Source organism: Astyanax mexicanus, chromosome 8, assembly GCF_023375975.1.
Source record: "Astyanax mexicanus isolate ESR-SI-001 chromosome 8, AstMex3_surface, whole genome shotgun sequence".
In the NCBI taxonomy this organism is placed as follows: domain Eukaryota; kingdom Metazoa; phylum Chordata; class Actinopteri; order Characiformes; family Acestrorhamphidae; genus Astyanax; species Astyanax mexicanus.
The window spans coordinates 5,420,262-5,436,381 of record NC_064415.1 but is presented as its reverse complement, the minus strand read 5'-3'; the positions used below and the strand labels follow the sequence as shown (position 1 = coordinate 5,436,381).

The 16,120-nt window shown below is 38.7% G+C and overlaps 2 protein-coding genes across 3 annotated transcripts in view; one reads left to right on the top strand and one right to left on the bottom strand.

Moving 5' to 3' along the window:
* Positions 1-16,120, bottom strand: part of LOC125803775 (E3 ubiquitin-protein ligase TRIM39-like) — a 109,098-nt gene that overhangs the window by 59,323 nt on the left and 33,655 nt on the right. The window lies entirely within an intron of this gene.
* LOC125803779 (nuclear factor 7, brain-like) lies at positions 10,495-13,035 on the top strand. Of its 2 annotated transcripts, none has more exons than XM_049481978.1 (6): positions 10,495-11,271; positions 11,368-11,463; positions 11,551-11,784; positions 11,880-12,018; positions 12,101-12,127; positions 12,228-13,035. In XM_049481978.1, exons 1-6 carry the CDS (start codon positions 10,684-10,686, stop codon positions 12,773-12,775), a joined length of 1,632 nt encoding a protein of 543 aa, XP_049337935.1. In that variant the 5' UTR covers positions 10,495-10,683; the 3' UTR covers positions 12,776-13,035. The 2 variants fall into 2 exon arrangements, with proteins under 2 accessions (XP_049337935.1, XP_049337934.1); XM_049481977.1 differs by having other exon boundaries at positions 11,880-12,027.

Genomic DNA, 16,120 nt, shown 5'->3' with positions numbered 1-16,120 from the left:
AGACGAAGATGAAGACGAAGATGAAGATGAAATAGAACTTCATCGTCCTAAGATCCTGTCTTCTGAAGACGAAGATCAAGATGAAGACGAAGATGAAGACGAAATAGAACTTCATCGTCCTAAGATCCTGTCTTCTGAGGACGAAGACGAAGATGAAGATGAAGACGAAGATGAAGACGAAATAGAACTTCATCGTCCTAAGATCCTGTCTTCAGAGGACGAAGACGAAGATGAAGACGAAATCAGTAAAACATCAGTAAAACAGTTCATACAGATCCAAAATCGACAGCGATTCAAGTAATAATCAACAAACTAATGTTCACATCAGCAAAATGGATACTGGACTGTGTTGCTGCAGAATTAAACTGAATATAAAGCTCTGGATTCTCGTTGTGTCCTCCTCTGGTTAAATCAGGCTCCCCAGAAGGTGGGGGTGTTTGTGGATTATGAGGAGGGTCTGGTCTCCTTCTATGATGTTGAGGTCAGATCTCATATCTACTCTTTCACTGGTCAGTCTTTCACTGAGAAACTCTATCCATACTTCAATCCTGATCTCAATGATGGAGGTAAAAATTCAGCTTCACTGATCATCACTCCTGTTCAACATTATAAATGAGATTTATTGTTTATTTACTCGATCAGAATCTAATTTGTTGAGTCAGAATTAAAAATCAGATTGTAGATAAATAAATTCAGTCAGTTTCTGTTTAACAAATTAATATTTTAATAAAATATTATCAATATTCTCTTTATATCTGTTTTAAAGATTGTTGTGTTAAGTTTTTGTTCATTATGTCGGTGGTGTTCACCTTTTATTTTCTGTATTAAATCATTCCTGAATAAACTGTAAGATCTGCAGGTCTGTGATGTTTTATTATATTTTATATGTTGTATGTATGTAATGAATCTAAATGTTTATTAGATGTTTAATAATTTCTGAATGTGTTTTAATCAATATTGAAATAAACAGGTATCAAGAGTCAACTGGGGAAATCTGCTTTTAGCTAAAGTTCACCAGTGAATTAATATAAATCTAAATAGAATAAAAAATAATTTTAGGTAATATCTTAATATCTTTGTTAATTGTTCAATTTGTTTTTGTTAATATTTAATTTACTTTTAGCTGAGTGGTATTTTTTTACTGTCTACTTCTTTTATTCTTGTTATTTTTAGGTACTGATTAGCTATATCTCTGGTCTTTTTATCTCTATAGGATCTTCTAACCAGTAAAGTCTGGATCTCAGATTTAGCAGAAGTTCAGTACACACTGTGTTTCAGCTCAGATTCAGTATTAAACACACAAAAACCCCCAAAAACCCCCAAAATCGGTTTTGTACAATAGTTGTGTTTACTGCTTTCACTCTGTTTGTTCTGTTTTATTTGGCTGAGGTTAATTTTGTGCTCATTTTTACTCTTAAATATGAAGATTGTTCATATGGTTCTTTGAGTGACACCATAGAGGAACAGCTTTTGGTGCTGATAAAAACCATGTTTAAAATTAGTTTAAAATATATGAACATTTATTTACATAGTGTGCACTGATTACTGATTTTAATATAAAAGTTCATGTATGTGGTATCAGAAAAACAGCTTAATACTTAATGTTTTAAAGTGTAAAAAAAAGAATTTTGTATTAAAACATAGTCTTTATTTTATAGTATATAATTATTTTTTCATTATGAATTTTAAACTTTGTTACATTTCAATTAAATAATGCCTTTTAAAATAATCTAATATTTGCTGTGATAAAAGTACAACAGTTGTAATGAGGGACCAGACGGGAGGCGGACGTAAAAGCGGGTAAGACAGACTTTAATACATAAATAAACAAGAAACAAACCAAAACAAACCAGAGATAATAATAACATAAATAGACAGGAAGGCTAATAAAACAAACTAGGAGAACAACAAGGAGCTAAACTAAACAGATAATAAACAAACAGGGCTAGGGATATATATATATAAGGAATAAATATGTAAATATATATACAGATAATAAACAAGGAAACAGACAGGAACTAAACGTGACAGGAAATAAACGTAGGAATACAGAGAACTAGAAATAAACAAGAAATAAGCGTAGTGTAGACGAAAAAACGTGAACTAACTAAGCAAACGTGGCTAGACAAACGACAGAGGAAGGTGCAAAGACCTACGGATAAACATAGACTAACAGGTACTATATATAATAACATGAAACACTGAACACCTGGGGAAAGGGCGGAGCTACAAATTACAGACACATGACGGAAAAATACTGGGGAAACACCAGGAAACGCTGAAACACAGGGGAACAGAGCGAGGCCGTGACAACAGTCTATTGCTGTGATTACATTAATATTACTGTGATAATAATGATTTAATACAGTATATTATAAGTACTGTGATTAAATGTACTGTATGCTAGATTTTAAATCGGGCAAAATTATCCAGCCCGTTCCAACACAACCCATAATCTGTCATTATGAGCCTGAACCCTGATTTAAACTCCACATTTTTTTAGTAAGTAATTTTCAGGCTGTTTCAATGAGTGAAATCTGTTCAGAATTATATTTTTTTTTATGATGTGAATGATGTGAATTAACATTGCAACACTGAAGAAGCATAGACCTATTATTTATTAAAAATGTTTATTAAGAACAGATACACACACTGCAAGTCAAGTGCGTAATGCGGACAAATGGAGGAGCTCACGTGTGCGTAAGACCCAGAGCTGCGTGATTATAATAATAATAATAATAATAATAATAATAATAATAATACATTTTATTTTTATAGCGCTTTTCAGGAAACTCAAAGACGCTTTATTTTGTTGTTTGCGATTATACCATTCTTATCCATTATACAATTATACCATTCTAAACTTTTTTATTTAAAGCACAGTTTGATTTGTTACTTTGCTATATTGTGATTATCACTCCATATCTTTATATTAAATAAAAATAGCATTAAAAACACACAATTACCTCACAGATCATTTTCTTGGGTATCGGGTCGGGCAGAGAATCTAAACTCTACTGTATTCGTACTGTAAAGTTTACTACAGTAGATAATCACCGTCAGCAGGTTCCTGAAGGTTGTGATGATGCTCCAGTGCAGTGCAGTAATCACCAGTAGATGATAGGAGGACGCTGTGCTGTGATGCTGAATCTGCTGTTGAGTTTGGTGATGAATGTATTAGTTGGTGATTAATGTATGAAGTGGGGGAACGTTGTGAGTGGTTCAGTTGGGGGTTTGGGTATTGACTATTGATCATCACTCAGGTTCAGGATCATCAGACTCTTTGTCGTCCTTCTTTATCTCTTTTCAGGTCTCTCTCTCTCTCTCTCTCTCTCTCTCTCTCTCTCTCTTTCTCTCCTGCAGATCAGACTTGATGATCTCAGATCTTTAGCTTCTTCCCCTATACAGCTCCCTCAGCTCAGAGAGCTTTCCTGCTCCTTCTGTTTAGCTCCTCCTCCTCTGGACCAGAACAGCTCTGACTTATTCCATCATGATGCTGCTTCTGAAAGTGACAGTCTGTATCTTCTTCAGCAGATGTTCTTATCATTTCCTCTGATCTTCTGAAACTCCATGATCTATGAGAGCTTCCTCACCTCAACATCTTTGATCTTCTGTTGGGGCCATCCACAGATCCACAGACATAACTGAGCTACAAAAAGCATATTACCAGTGAAGAAGATACCTCATCTCCAGATGCTGCTGTCCATCATCACATCCATCATCCAAACTTTAGACCTTCAGCTTTTACCTTCTAACAACCAGTTCTTACACAATGTTCCATTCTATTTAGATACATTATAATCTGCTGTACACTCTCTGAACTTCTTACCTGCTGTGTTCTCCTATCTAGAACCCTCTCTATATCTAGCACACCCTTTCCCAGCATGAACCGACCAGTAGAACCAACACTGAGAGAATGAGAGCTGAACACAAGAAGCAGAGAGTTTATTTAGAGAGTAATTATTGAACTGTGACTGAATTCATCAATACTTCATTTTACAAGCGGTTCTGACCAGAGTCTGACTAGAGATCTCCACCAGAACATTACTGGATAAAACCTAAACACCCAAACTCTTCAAAACTATCAATAAAACACCTTCTTACAAAGGATGAGTTCATTATTTATCTCTCAAAACTTTGATCATTTAGTTTAATTCCATTAAGAGATTTTTGGTGAAGTTCAGGCTCCACCTGCTGGTTAAAACATGGAGGTGCATCAACCCATCCTCATGAGGTGGTGGGCGTGGTCTCGTGACGTCACTGAGGAGAAACGAGAGTTAAGCGAAGCTGCTTGATAAACAGAATTGAGCTCCTTCTTTCAGCAGGACATAATCTCTCATTTGAAGCTCTTTCAGTCAGGTAAACTCCACAGGTAAACTCTGAAGGAGCAGAAACACCTGGACGAGGGAGAAGAAGTGAAGCTGGTAATGTATGGCGTCGTTTTACTGCCAATAGTCGAGAGCGAAGTTTTTGAATGTAAGAGTCTGTTTCATGCAGCGCTCACGGATTTTATTTGCTCACGTGTAAAATATAGGTGCGCTCTCACAAATTTACCATGCTCTCTCTCAGATTAACTCTCCTCTTGTACGAAACATCGCGCGCTCTCAGATATATCATTCTCGTGTACCATCTGTCTGCTCTTAATGTTTTGAGAGAGCGCGCGCACTTAACTTCCCCCTGTGTGCAGTTGGGGTTGGATCTTTGCCTGCCGGGAGACGGGCGGCAGTGGTGGGTCTGCGTGACGTCACCCGCCAGCCACTTTTTCATCGACCCGGCAGTGCCAGGCACGTACCCGGCAGTAATAAAAACTGTCAGGGGGCTTCCTGACAGTACGCCGGCAGTTTTAAAAACTGTCAGGTAGCTTCCTGACAGTACGCCGGCACTACTAAAAACTGTCAGGGAGCTTCCTGACAGTACGCCGGCAGTATTAAAAACTGCCAGGGAGCTTGCTGACAGTACGCCGGCACTACTAAAAACTGTCAGGGAGCTTCCTGACAGTACGCCGGCAGTATTAAAAACTGCCAGGGAGCTTGCTGACAGTACGCCGGCACTACTAAAAACTGTCAGGGAGCTTCCTGACAGTACGCCGGCAGTATTAAAAACTGCCAGGGAGCTTGCTGACAGTACGCCGGCACTACTAAAAACTGTCAGGGGGCTTCCTGACAGTACGCCGGCAGTTTTAAAAACTGTCAGGTAGCTTCCTGACAGTACGCCGGCACTACTAAAAACTGTCAGGGGGCTTCCTGACAGTATGCCGGCAGTTTTAAAAACTGTCAGGTAGCTTCCTGACAGTATGTCGGCACTACTAAAAACTGTCAGGGAGCTTCCTGACAGTACGCCGGCAGTATTAAAAACTGTCAGGGGGCTAGCTGACAGTACGCCGGCACTATTAAAAACTGTCAGGGAGCTTCCTGACAGTATGCCGGCACTACTAAAAACTGTCAGGGGGCTTGCTCACAGTACGCCGGCACTATTAAAAACTGTCAGGGAGCTTGCTGACAGTACGCCGGCAGTATTAAAAACTGCCAGGGAGCTTCCTGACAGTAAGGGGCTTTCTCACAGTACGCCGGCACTATTAAAAACTGTCAGGGAGCTTGCTGACAGTATGCCGGCAGTTTTAAAAACTGTCAGGTAGCTTCCTGACAGTATGCCGGCACTACTAAAAACTGTCAGGGAGCTTCCTGACAGTACGCCGGCAGTATTAAAAACTGCCAGGGAGCTTGCTGACAGTACGCCGGCACTACTAAAAACTGTCAGGGAGCTTCCTGACAGTACGCCGGCAGTATTAAAAACTGCCAGGGAGCTTGCTGACAGTACGCCGGCACTACTAAAAACTGTCAGGGGGCTTCCTGACAGTACGCCGGCAGTTTTAAAAACTGTCAGGTAGCTTCCTGACAGTACGCCGGCACTACTAAAAACTGTCAGGGGGCTTGCTCACAGTACGCCGGCACTATTAAAAACTGTCAGGGAGCTTGCTGACAGTATGCCGGCAGTTTTAAAAACTGTCAGGTAGCTTCCTGACAGTATGTCGGCACTACTAAAAACTGTCAGGGAGCTTCCTGACAGTACGCCGGCAGTATTAAAAACTGCCAGGGAGCTTGCTGACAGTACGCCGGCAGTATTAAAAACTGTCAGGGGGCTAGCTGACAGTACGCCGGCACTATTAAAAACTGTCAGGGAGCTTCCTGACAGTATGCCGGCACTACTAAAAACTGTCAGGGGGCTTGCTCACAGTACGCCGGCACTATTAAAAACTGTCAGGGAGCTTGCTGACAGTACGCCGGCAGTATTAAAAACTGCCAGGGAGCTTCCTGACAGTAAGGGGCTTTCTCACAGTACGCCGGCACTATTAAAAACTGTCAGGGAGCTTGCTGACAGTATGCCGGCAGTTTTAAAAACTGTCAGGTAGCTTCCTGACAGTATGCCGGCACTACTAAAAACTGTCAGGGAGCTTCCTGACAGTACGCCGGCAGTATTAAAAACTGCCAGGGAGCTTGCTGACAGTACGCCGGCACTACTAAAAACTGCCAGGGAGCTTCCTGACAGTACGCCGGCACTACTAAAAACTGCCAGGGAGCTTCCTGACAGTACGCCGGCACTACTAAAAACTGTCAGGGAGCTTCCTGACAGTACGCCGGCAGTATTAAAAACTGCCAGGGAGCTTGCTGACAGTACGCCGGCACTACTAAAAACTGCCAGGGAGCTTGCTGACAGTACGCCGGCACTACTAAAAACTGCCAGGGAGCTTGCTCACAGTACGCTGGCACTATTAAAAACTGTCAGGGAGCTTGCTGACAGTACACCGGCAGTATTAAAAACTGCCAGGGAGCTTGCTGACAGTACGCCGGCACTATTAAAAACTGTCAGGGAGCTTCCTGACAGTACGCCGGCAGTTTTAAAAACTGTCAGGGAGCTTGCTGACAGTGAGCCGGCAGTTTTAAAAACTGTCAGGGAGCTTCCTGACAGTACGCCGGCACTATTAAAAACTGTCAGGGAGCTTCCTGACAGTACGCCGGCAGTTTTAAAAACTGTCAGGGAGCCTGCTGACATTACGCCGGCAGTTTTAAAAACTGGACTCTTTCATATGGGAGTGGACCTGTTTTGGCATTATGGAAAAATCATGAGAAATTTAATTTTAAGCATGAATAATAAAAATAAATAAATAATATAAAATAAACAATACAGTGAATTTTTCCCAAACTTGCAGGAGTCATAGCCTAGGACAGACTCTTTCAAATTGTAGAGATCATGAGATCATGAGAAATTTAATTTTAAACATGAATAAAATAATAATAATAATATAAAATAAACAATACAGTGAAATTTGCCAAAACTTGCAGAGGTGATAGCCTATGTTTTGGCATCAAATGCTAACAGTGGAACTGTTTTGGCATTATGGGAAAATCATGAGAAATTAAATTTTAAGCATAAAAAATTAATAAATTAATATAAAATAAACAATACAGTGAAATTTGCCCAAAATTGCAGGAGTCAAAGCCTAGGACAGACTCTTTCAAATGGTAATGGAACTGTGTTGGCATTATGGGAAAATCATGAGAAATGTCATTTTAAGCATAAAAAAAAAAAAAAAAAAAAAATTATATAAAATAAACAAAACAGTGAAATTTGCCCAAATTTGCAGGAGTCATAGCCTAGGATGGACTCTTTCAAATGGTAGTGGACCTGGTTTGGCATTATGGGAAAATCACAAGAAATTTAATTTTAAATATGCATATACTATATATATATGTTTATATCTATATATTTTTGTAATTAATATAAAATAAACAAAACTGTGAAATTTGCCCAAACTCACAGGAGTCATGGCCTAGGACATACTCTTTCAAATGGTAGTGGACCTGGTTTGGCATTATGGGAAAATCACAAGAAATTTAATTTTAAATATGCATATACTATATATATATGTTTATATCTATATATTTTTGTAATTAATATAAAATAAACAAAACAGTGAAATTTGCCCAAACTCGCAGGAGTCATAGCATAGGTTCTTTCAAATGGTAGTGGATCTATTTTGGCATTATGGGAAAATCATGAGAAATTTAATTTTAAACATGAATAAAAAAAACAATAATAATAATAATAATAATAATAATAATAATAATAATATAAAATAAAAAATACAGTGAAATTTGCCCAAACTTGCAGAGGTGACAGCCTATGTTGTACTCTTTCAAATGGTAGTGGACCAGTTTTGGCATTATGGGAAAATCATGAAAAATTTAATTTTAAACACGCATACACTTTTTTTATTAATATAAAATAAACCATACAGTAAAAATTGCCCACACTTGCAGAAGTGATAGTCTATGATGGACTCTTTTACAAGGTACTGGATCTGTTTTGGTTTTTTGGGAAACTCATGAGAAATTTTAATTTGAAGCATGGATTGAAAAAAGTAATATTAATATAAAACTCTCTCTCTCTTAAACACTGATGGGATATTATATCAAATAGATAATGTACTGCACAAAATATACAGTGAGGTGAGTTATTTTAATCCGTTTTTTCTCGTTTCTGGGCTTAATGTATGTCTGAATTAATATAATAGACTGAAACGTGTCGGTCTCCCGTTCTCTGTGTTTTTTAAGCGTGCTCTCCGCCTGCGCGGCTGTTTACCGTAAAATCGCACGTATACGCGCATCAAAATTTAAAGCGCGGATGACTTGACTGAGAATTTCCGAAGCGCGGATAGCTTGACTCCGGTCTTACTGTCAGCTAGCCCCCTGACGGTTTTTAATAGTGCCGCCGTACTGTCAGGAAGCTACCTGACAGTTTTTAGTAGTGCCGGCGTACTGTCAGGAAGCTACCTGACAGTTTTTAAAACTGCCGGCGTACTGTCAGCAAGCCCCCTGTCAGTTTTTAGTACTGCCGGGTACGTGCCTGGCACTGCCGGGTCGATGAAAAAGTGTCTGGCGGGTGACGTCACGAAGACCCACCACTGCCGCCCGTCTCCCGTCAGGCAGAGATCCAACCCCCTCTCCCTGTGTGCTCGCGGAGCGATTTTTACTGCAACAAAGCTGCCAAAAGTCTCCAGCCAATCAGAAGTGGCAAAAGGATTTGACCAGTTAAATAGACCGCTGAGGTCGTGCGTCATTCTGTAGTTCTCGTATGGCTTATAAGTGTCTGAAAGTTCTCAAAAACTCGCCTCTATCACATTCTGTGGTAAATAAATCTGTTCAGAACTCTGTACGTTTTATTCTGTGTACATTTTCCTCCTATACATCACTAGATCCTCTGAATTATGAGATCGTTTAAGAGTTGTAATGAGAAAAAATGCTAGCTTTAAGCTAACGCTTATCTGTGGCAGGAAATGCCAGAGTACTCGATTCTGCAGTACACCAGCGAACTCCGGTCGGATCGCGTTTTGCACTATTCTTCTTCTTCACAGAGGATCATTAAAGTATTTAAACAGGTGAAAACTCTATCAGTATGGTGATGTTGAGCAGTGTAGTCTGTGTTAGAGCTTTAAAAGGCAGATAATAAGAGAAAGTGGTTCTCAGTTCAGGAGCAGCGCTTCCCTGCGGGTTTAGTATTTAATTACGGTCATTAGTTTATACTAATTACATACTAAACACATGACTCAAATTATCAACTAACAACTAATCAACTAACTAACTGCCCTCACTGAGGCGAGCTGTGTGTTACAGCAGTAAAACTAGCAGGACAGAGTTACTCCAGAACCACAGAGCTAACCCAGCTAACTGAAGAACTACAGAGTCTAAAACACTTGTCCTGTAAAACATGTAGAATGGCTTAATGTGAGTTTTTTTTCCACTGAAAGACATTATAAGGATGAATCTTAACGTGGCTTAATGTACTGAAACAACGAGCCAGAAAGACCAAACATTGAGATTTATTTCACCAAATAAAAAAAAGGTAAATGGTAAAACGTGCTACAGTGTTTAAAGCTGGTTTTGGAGTAACTCTTTATTGCTGGGTTAGTTTTTTTTTTTTGCTGTGACACAACCAGCTCTCCTCACAGAGGTCAGTTAGTTCATTAGTTGGATCAGCTGTGTTTAATATACTGTAAACATACTGCCGGAGTTTGCTGGTGTTGTGCCGAAAAGAGTCCCCTGCTGATCTCTGCAGCTGCGCTTGGATGTGAGTTCTGTGTGCTGTAGCATTAGCTCAAAGCTAGATATATGATATATCCCAGATATGATATATCTGAGAGTGCGTGTGATGTTTCGTACAAGAGGAGAGTTAATCTGAGAGAGAGCATGGTAAATTTGTGAGAGCGCACCTATATTTTACACGTGAGCAAATAAAATCTGTGAGCGCTGCATGAAACAGACTCTTACATTCAAAAACTTCGCTCTCGACTATTGGCAGTAAAATATGATGCCATAGTAATGTCTCTTAATCTTCCTCCTGTTTCTGCTTCCTTCTGTTCAGCTAATTTTTTTACATTCACTGCTCTTCTACGTGTTTAAACTGCTGTAAGACGCTCACTTCTTTTCTCCAGCTCAAGCTGTTCACTTTAGTTCAGTCCCAGAGTTCAGCTTTAACAGCTGGAATGTGGAGATGATCAGCAGCTGGATGGGTTTGATGGTGAAAAGTGTGAAATTGTTTTCATTCACTGACTAAGAATTATTCTGAAATGATCTCTGTGCTCTCAGATCACCTTCATGCTGCTTCTCTGTGTCTCCTCAGTCAGTCATGGCTTCCTCCAGCAGTCTCCTGTCTGAAGATCAGCTCCAGTGCTCTATCTGTCTGGATGTGTTCACTGATCCAGTCTCTACTCCATGTGGACACAACTTCTGCATGGTCTGTCTCAGAAAGTGCTGGAACAGCAGCTCACACTGCCAGTGTCCAGTCTGTAAAGAAGAATTCTCCAAAAGGCCTGAGCTCCGTGTGAACACCTTCATCTCTGGACTGGCTTCTGAGTTTAAGAAGTCAGTTCAGGAGAAGTCCAGCAGAGCTCCAGAGAAATGTACCTCCAAATCTAAGAAGGTGCTGTGTGTCTATTGTAGTGAGGAGAAGCTGGAGGCTGTAAAGTCCTGTCTGGACTGTGGCGTTTCTTTCTGTGACACTCATCTGATGCCTCATAAAACTACACCCAAATATAAGAAACACAAGCTGATGGATCCTGTGGAGAACCTGGAGGACTACATCTGCCAGAAACATGAGAGACCCCTGGAGCTGTTCTGTAGAGACGACCAGACGTGTGTGTGTCAGTTCTGTACTGAGGGAGACCACCGGACTCACAGTACTGTTCCTATAGAGGAGGAGAGTGGAGAGAAGAAGGTGAGAGATGTTTAGACAGAGAGTTATTAACACTAATTTTACTATTCTCCTATTTTTCCTAAGAATAACTGATCATAATGTGTCTCTTTATCACAGACTCAGCTGGAGAAGACACAGGCAGAAGTTCAGCAGATGATCCAGGAGCGACTGAAGAAGATCCAGGAGATCAAACACTCTGTAGAACTCAATAAAGTGAGATTCTATAGCGTTTAAACTCATTTTAAATATGAAAGCTGCTCTTTAAACAGTGTTATTGTTCTTATTGTTGTCTCCTTTTAGAAAATCAGAGAGAAGGAGAAAGCAGACAGTGTGGAGATCTTCAGGGCTCTGGTGCGCTGCATTGAGAGAAGCCAGGCTGAGCTGCTGGAGGTGATGGAGGAGAAGCAGAAAGCAGCAGAGAGGCAGGCTGAAGAGCTGATTAAAGAGCTGGAGCAGGAAATCACTGAGCTAAAGAGGAGAGACACTGAGCTGGAGCAGATCTCCCACACTGAGGACCACCTCCACCTCCTACAGGTCAGAGTCCCTCTGTTTCTCAATAGTAATGCAGTCCATCACAGGACAGCACTGCCCATGCTGAGGGGTTTCTCCTCTCTCCTGCTGTACTGTAGATTTACCCGTCCCTCTGCAGACCCCCACACACCAAGAACTGGACTGACGTCAGTGTTAACACTCCTCTGAGTGTGGAGAGTCTGAGGAGAGCTCTGTCTCAGCTTCAGGAACATCTCACACAGGAGATGGAGAAGATTGGTAAGAGTGGTAAGTGTTTACTGTTCAGGTTTTTAATAAACCTGAATTTAGAATCTAATAGTCTTTATTCTTTTTCAAACAGAACTGAAGAGAATTCAGCAGTATGCAGGTGGGTGGGGCTTTCACTGATCACATGATTCAGTCTGTATGATTCTCTATTTCTTACAGTATGTTGATTAAAATGGGTTTAAACTGTGTTTCTCTCTCAGTGGACGTGACTCTGGATCCTGATACAGCAAATCCTTTTCTCATCCTGTCTGATGATGAAAAACAAGTTAAACTTGGAGACAAACAACAGAATCTCCCTGATAATCCAGAGAGATTTGATCCTTGTGTCTGTGTTCTGGGAAAGGAGGGTTTCTCCTCAGGAAGATTTTACTATGAGGTTCAGGTCAGTGGGAAGACTAAGTGGACATTAGGAGTGACCAGAGAGTCCAGCAACAGGAAGGGAAGGATTATACTGAGTCCTGAGAATGGATACTGGACTGTGTGGTTGAGGAATGAAACTGAATATAAAGCTCTGGAATCTCCTCGTGTCCTCCTCTGGTTAAATCAGGCTCCCCAGAAGGTGGGGGTGTTTGTGGATTATGAGGAGGGTCTGGTCTCCTTCTATGATGTTGAGGTCAGATCTCATATCTACTCTTTCACTGGTCAGTCTTTCACTGAGAAACTCTATCCATACTTCAGTCCTGAGCTCAATGATGGAGGTAAAAATTCAGCTCCACTGATCATCACTCCTGTTCAACATTATAAATGAGCTTTATTGTTTATTTACTCGATCAGAATCTAATTTGTTGAGTCAGAACAAAAAATCTGATTGTAGATTAAAAGTAGATTTTGGGTAACAAAAGCTAGTTTCTGTTTAACAAATTAATATCTAAATAAAATCTTAACAATTTCTACACAAAGATTCTCTTTATATCTGTTTAAAAGATAATTTTCTGTTAAGTTTTTGTTCATAATGGTGGTAGTTTTCCCCTTTTATTTTCTGTATTAAATCATTCCTGAATAAACTGTGAGATCTGCAGGTCTGTGGTGTTTTATTATATTTTATATGTTTAATGAATCTACATGTTTTTTAGATGTTTAATGATTACTGCATGTGTTTATTCAGTATTAAAATATACAGATTCAATATAATTAAACTTACTTTTAGTTAATATCTTAATATCTTATTTAATTATTTACTTATTTTTAGTTAGTATTTAGTTTACTTTTTGTACAATGTCTTAGTTAGTGGTATTTTTTACTATCTACCTTTTTATTCTTGTTATTGTTAAGTACTAATTAGCTATATCTCTGGTCTTCTTTACTCCATAGGATCTTCTAACCAGTAAAGTCTGGATCTCAGATTTAGCAGAAGTTCAGTACACACTGTGTTTCAGCTCAGATTCAGTATTAAACACACAAAAAACCCAAAACACCCCAAAATCGGTTGTACAATAGTTGTGTTTACTGCTTTGTGCTGTTTTATTTGGCTGAGGTTAATTTTGTGCTCATTTTTACTCTTAAATATGAAGACTGTTCATACGGTTGTTTGAGTGACACCATAGAGGAACAGCTTTTGGTGCTGATAAAAAAACATTTAAAATTAGTTTAAAATATATTAACATTTATTTACATAGTGTGCACTGATTACTGATTTTAATATAAACGTTCATGTATGAGGTATCAGAAAAAAACAGCTGTACTCAATAACATAGCTGTACTTAAAACATTGTCTTTATTTTACACTATATAGTTATTTTATCATTCAGAAGTTTAAGTTCAAATTAATGCAGTAATGCCTTTTAAAATATTCTAATATTTGCTGTGGTAAAAGTACAGCACTCTATTTATGTGATAATAATTGCATAACTGTGATGAGAATGATTTAATACAGTATTTTATAAGGACTGTGATTAAATGTACTGTATGCTAGAGTTTAAAAAATATGAATATAAATATATAAATATAAAAAAAATATCAGGCAAAAATATCCAGCCCGTTCCAACCCGACCCATAAACTGTCATTATGAGCCTGAGCCCGATTTAAACTCCACATTTTTTTTAGTAAGTAAATTGTTAAAACTGAGCTTTTTAAATAATTTTCAGGCTGTTTCAATAATATAAATCTGTTCAGAATAATGTTAATTAACATTGCAACACTGAAGAAGCATAGATCTATTATTTAATAAAAATGTTTATTAAGAACAGATACACACAGTGCTGCAAGTCAAGTGCGTAATGCAACAAATAGAGGATCTCACGTGTGCGTGAGACCCAGAGCTGTGTGATTATAACATTCTAACTAGTGCAACTTTTTTATTTAAAGCACAGTTTGATTTGTTACTTTGCTATATTGTGATTATCACTCCATATCTTTATATTAAATAAAAATAGAATTAAAAACACACAATTACCTCACAGATCATTTTCTTGGGTATCGGGTCGGGCAGAGAATCTAAACTCTACTGTATTCGTACTGTAAAGTTTACTACAGTAGATAATCACCGTCAGCAGGTTCCTGAAGGTTGTGATGATGCTCCAGTGCAGTGCAGTAATCACCAGTAGATGATAGGAGGACGCTGTGCTGTGATGCTGAATCTGCTGTTGAGTTTGGTGATGAATGTATTAGTTGGTGATTAATGTATGAAGTGGCGGAACGTTGTGAGCGGTTCAGTTGGGGGTTTGGGTATTGATTATTGATCATCACTCAGGTTTAGGATCATCAGACTCTTTGTCGTCCTTCTTTATCTCTTTTCAGGTCTCTATCTCTCTTTCTCTCTTTATCTCTCTCTCTCCTGCAGATCAGACTTGATGATTTCAGATCTTCAGCTTCTTCCCCTATACAGTTCCTTCAGCTCAGAGTTGCCAGGTTTGCGGTTTTCCCGCCAAATTTGGCTTGTTTGAAAATCAAGTCGCGGGTAAAAAATCAGGGGTGGTGGGTGCTTTTTTGGGGGGCAAGTTCTATCTTCTTTGATTTACAACAGTAAGAACCAGGAGAACATAACTATGGGACGTAACCCATTGCAAGGACTAATAAATAAAAATGTTACCATTGCATTTAGATTTTATTTTTGACATTTACTATGCAGTTCATCACAAAAAGGCAAGGCCAAATTAAAGCTTTTATTTTTCTTTTTAGAATGAGCTTTTTTATTTTAGATTTGACTGTGAAATACCTGTATGGTAATGAAAATTAAAAGGCAAAAAATAGCCTTTTTTATATTTTTTATTTATTTATTGTCACATATAACCTATGCTTAATTGAAAATAAAATGTATTGCAAATGAAGTGATTTCATTTTATTTTACAATATTTTCACACAATTGAAAAAAAAGCGCAAAACTGTATTTGCATTTTTTATTTTAGTGTTTTCATTTCAGTTTTATTTTTGGCAGAATTTACTTCCCATAGAGAGAGAGAGAGAGAGAGAGAGAGAGAGAGAGAGAGAGAGAGAGAGAGAAAGAGAGAAATTCACCATGTAACTGAAAATCACAAGGCAATTAAAAAAACTGTTAAAGAGGAGAGAAAACAGTTCAGGAGTGGGAAAAAACAGAAAAAATAAGGAAAAAAAAGTACCTAATTACATTATTGCTAATTATATTACTATTAAATGTTCTTGACTGGGATATAAAACTGTTATAAAACAACAAATAAAACATTAATGTTACAATATTATTAATGACTTTAAGATAAATAGCAATACTGATAATAAATCCCTTATAAACTAAATACTAAGTCGTTCACTCATAGTTATTTTTCCATTTGCTTCAAATGTGTGACAGACAGATATTTTGGGCTAAATTAAGCTTCTGAAGGGCAGGTTTTAGACTGATTTTGAGTTTTTGGAGTATTTTTGTTGGACCTGGCAACCCTACCTCAGCCCCACTCATCACATCTGCAGAGGGCTTTCCTGCTCCTTCAGTTTAGCTCCTCCTCCTCTGGACCAGAACAGCTCTGACTTATTCTGAAAGTGACAGTCTGTATCTTCTTCAGCAGTTCTTATAATTTCCTCTGATCTTCTGAAACTCCATGATCTATGAGAGCTTCCTCACCTCAACATCTTTGATCTTCTGTTGGGGCCATCCACAGATCCACAGACATAACTGAGCTACAA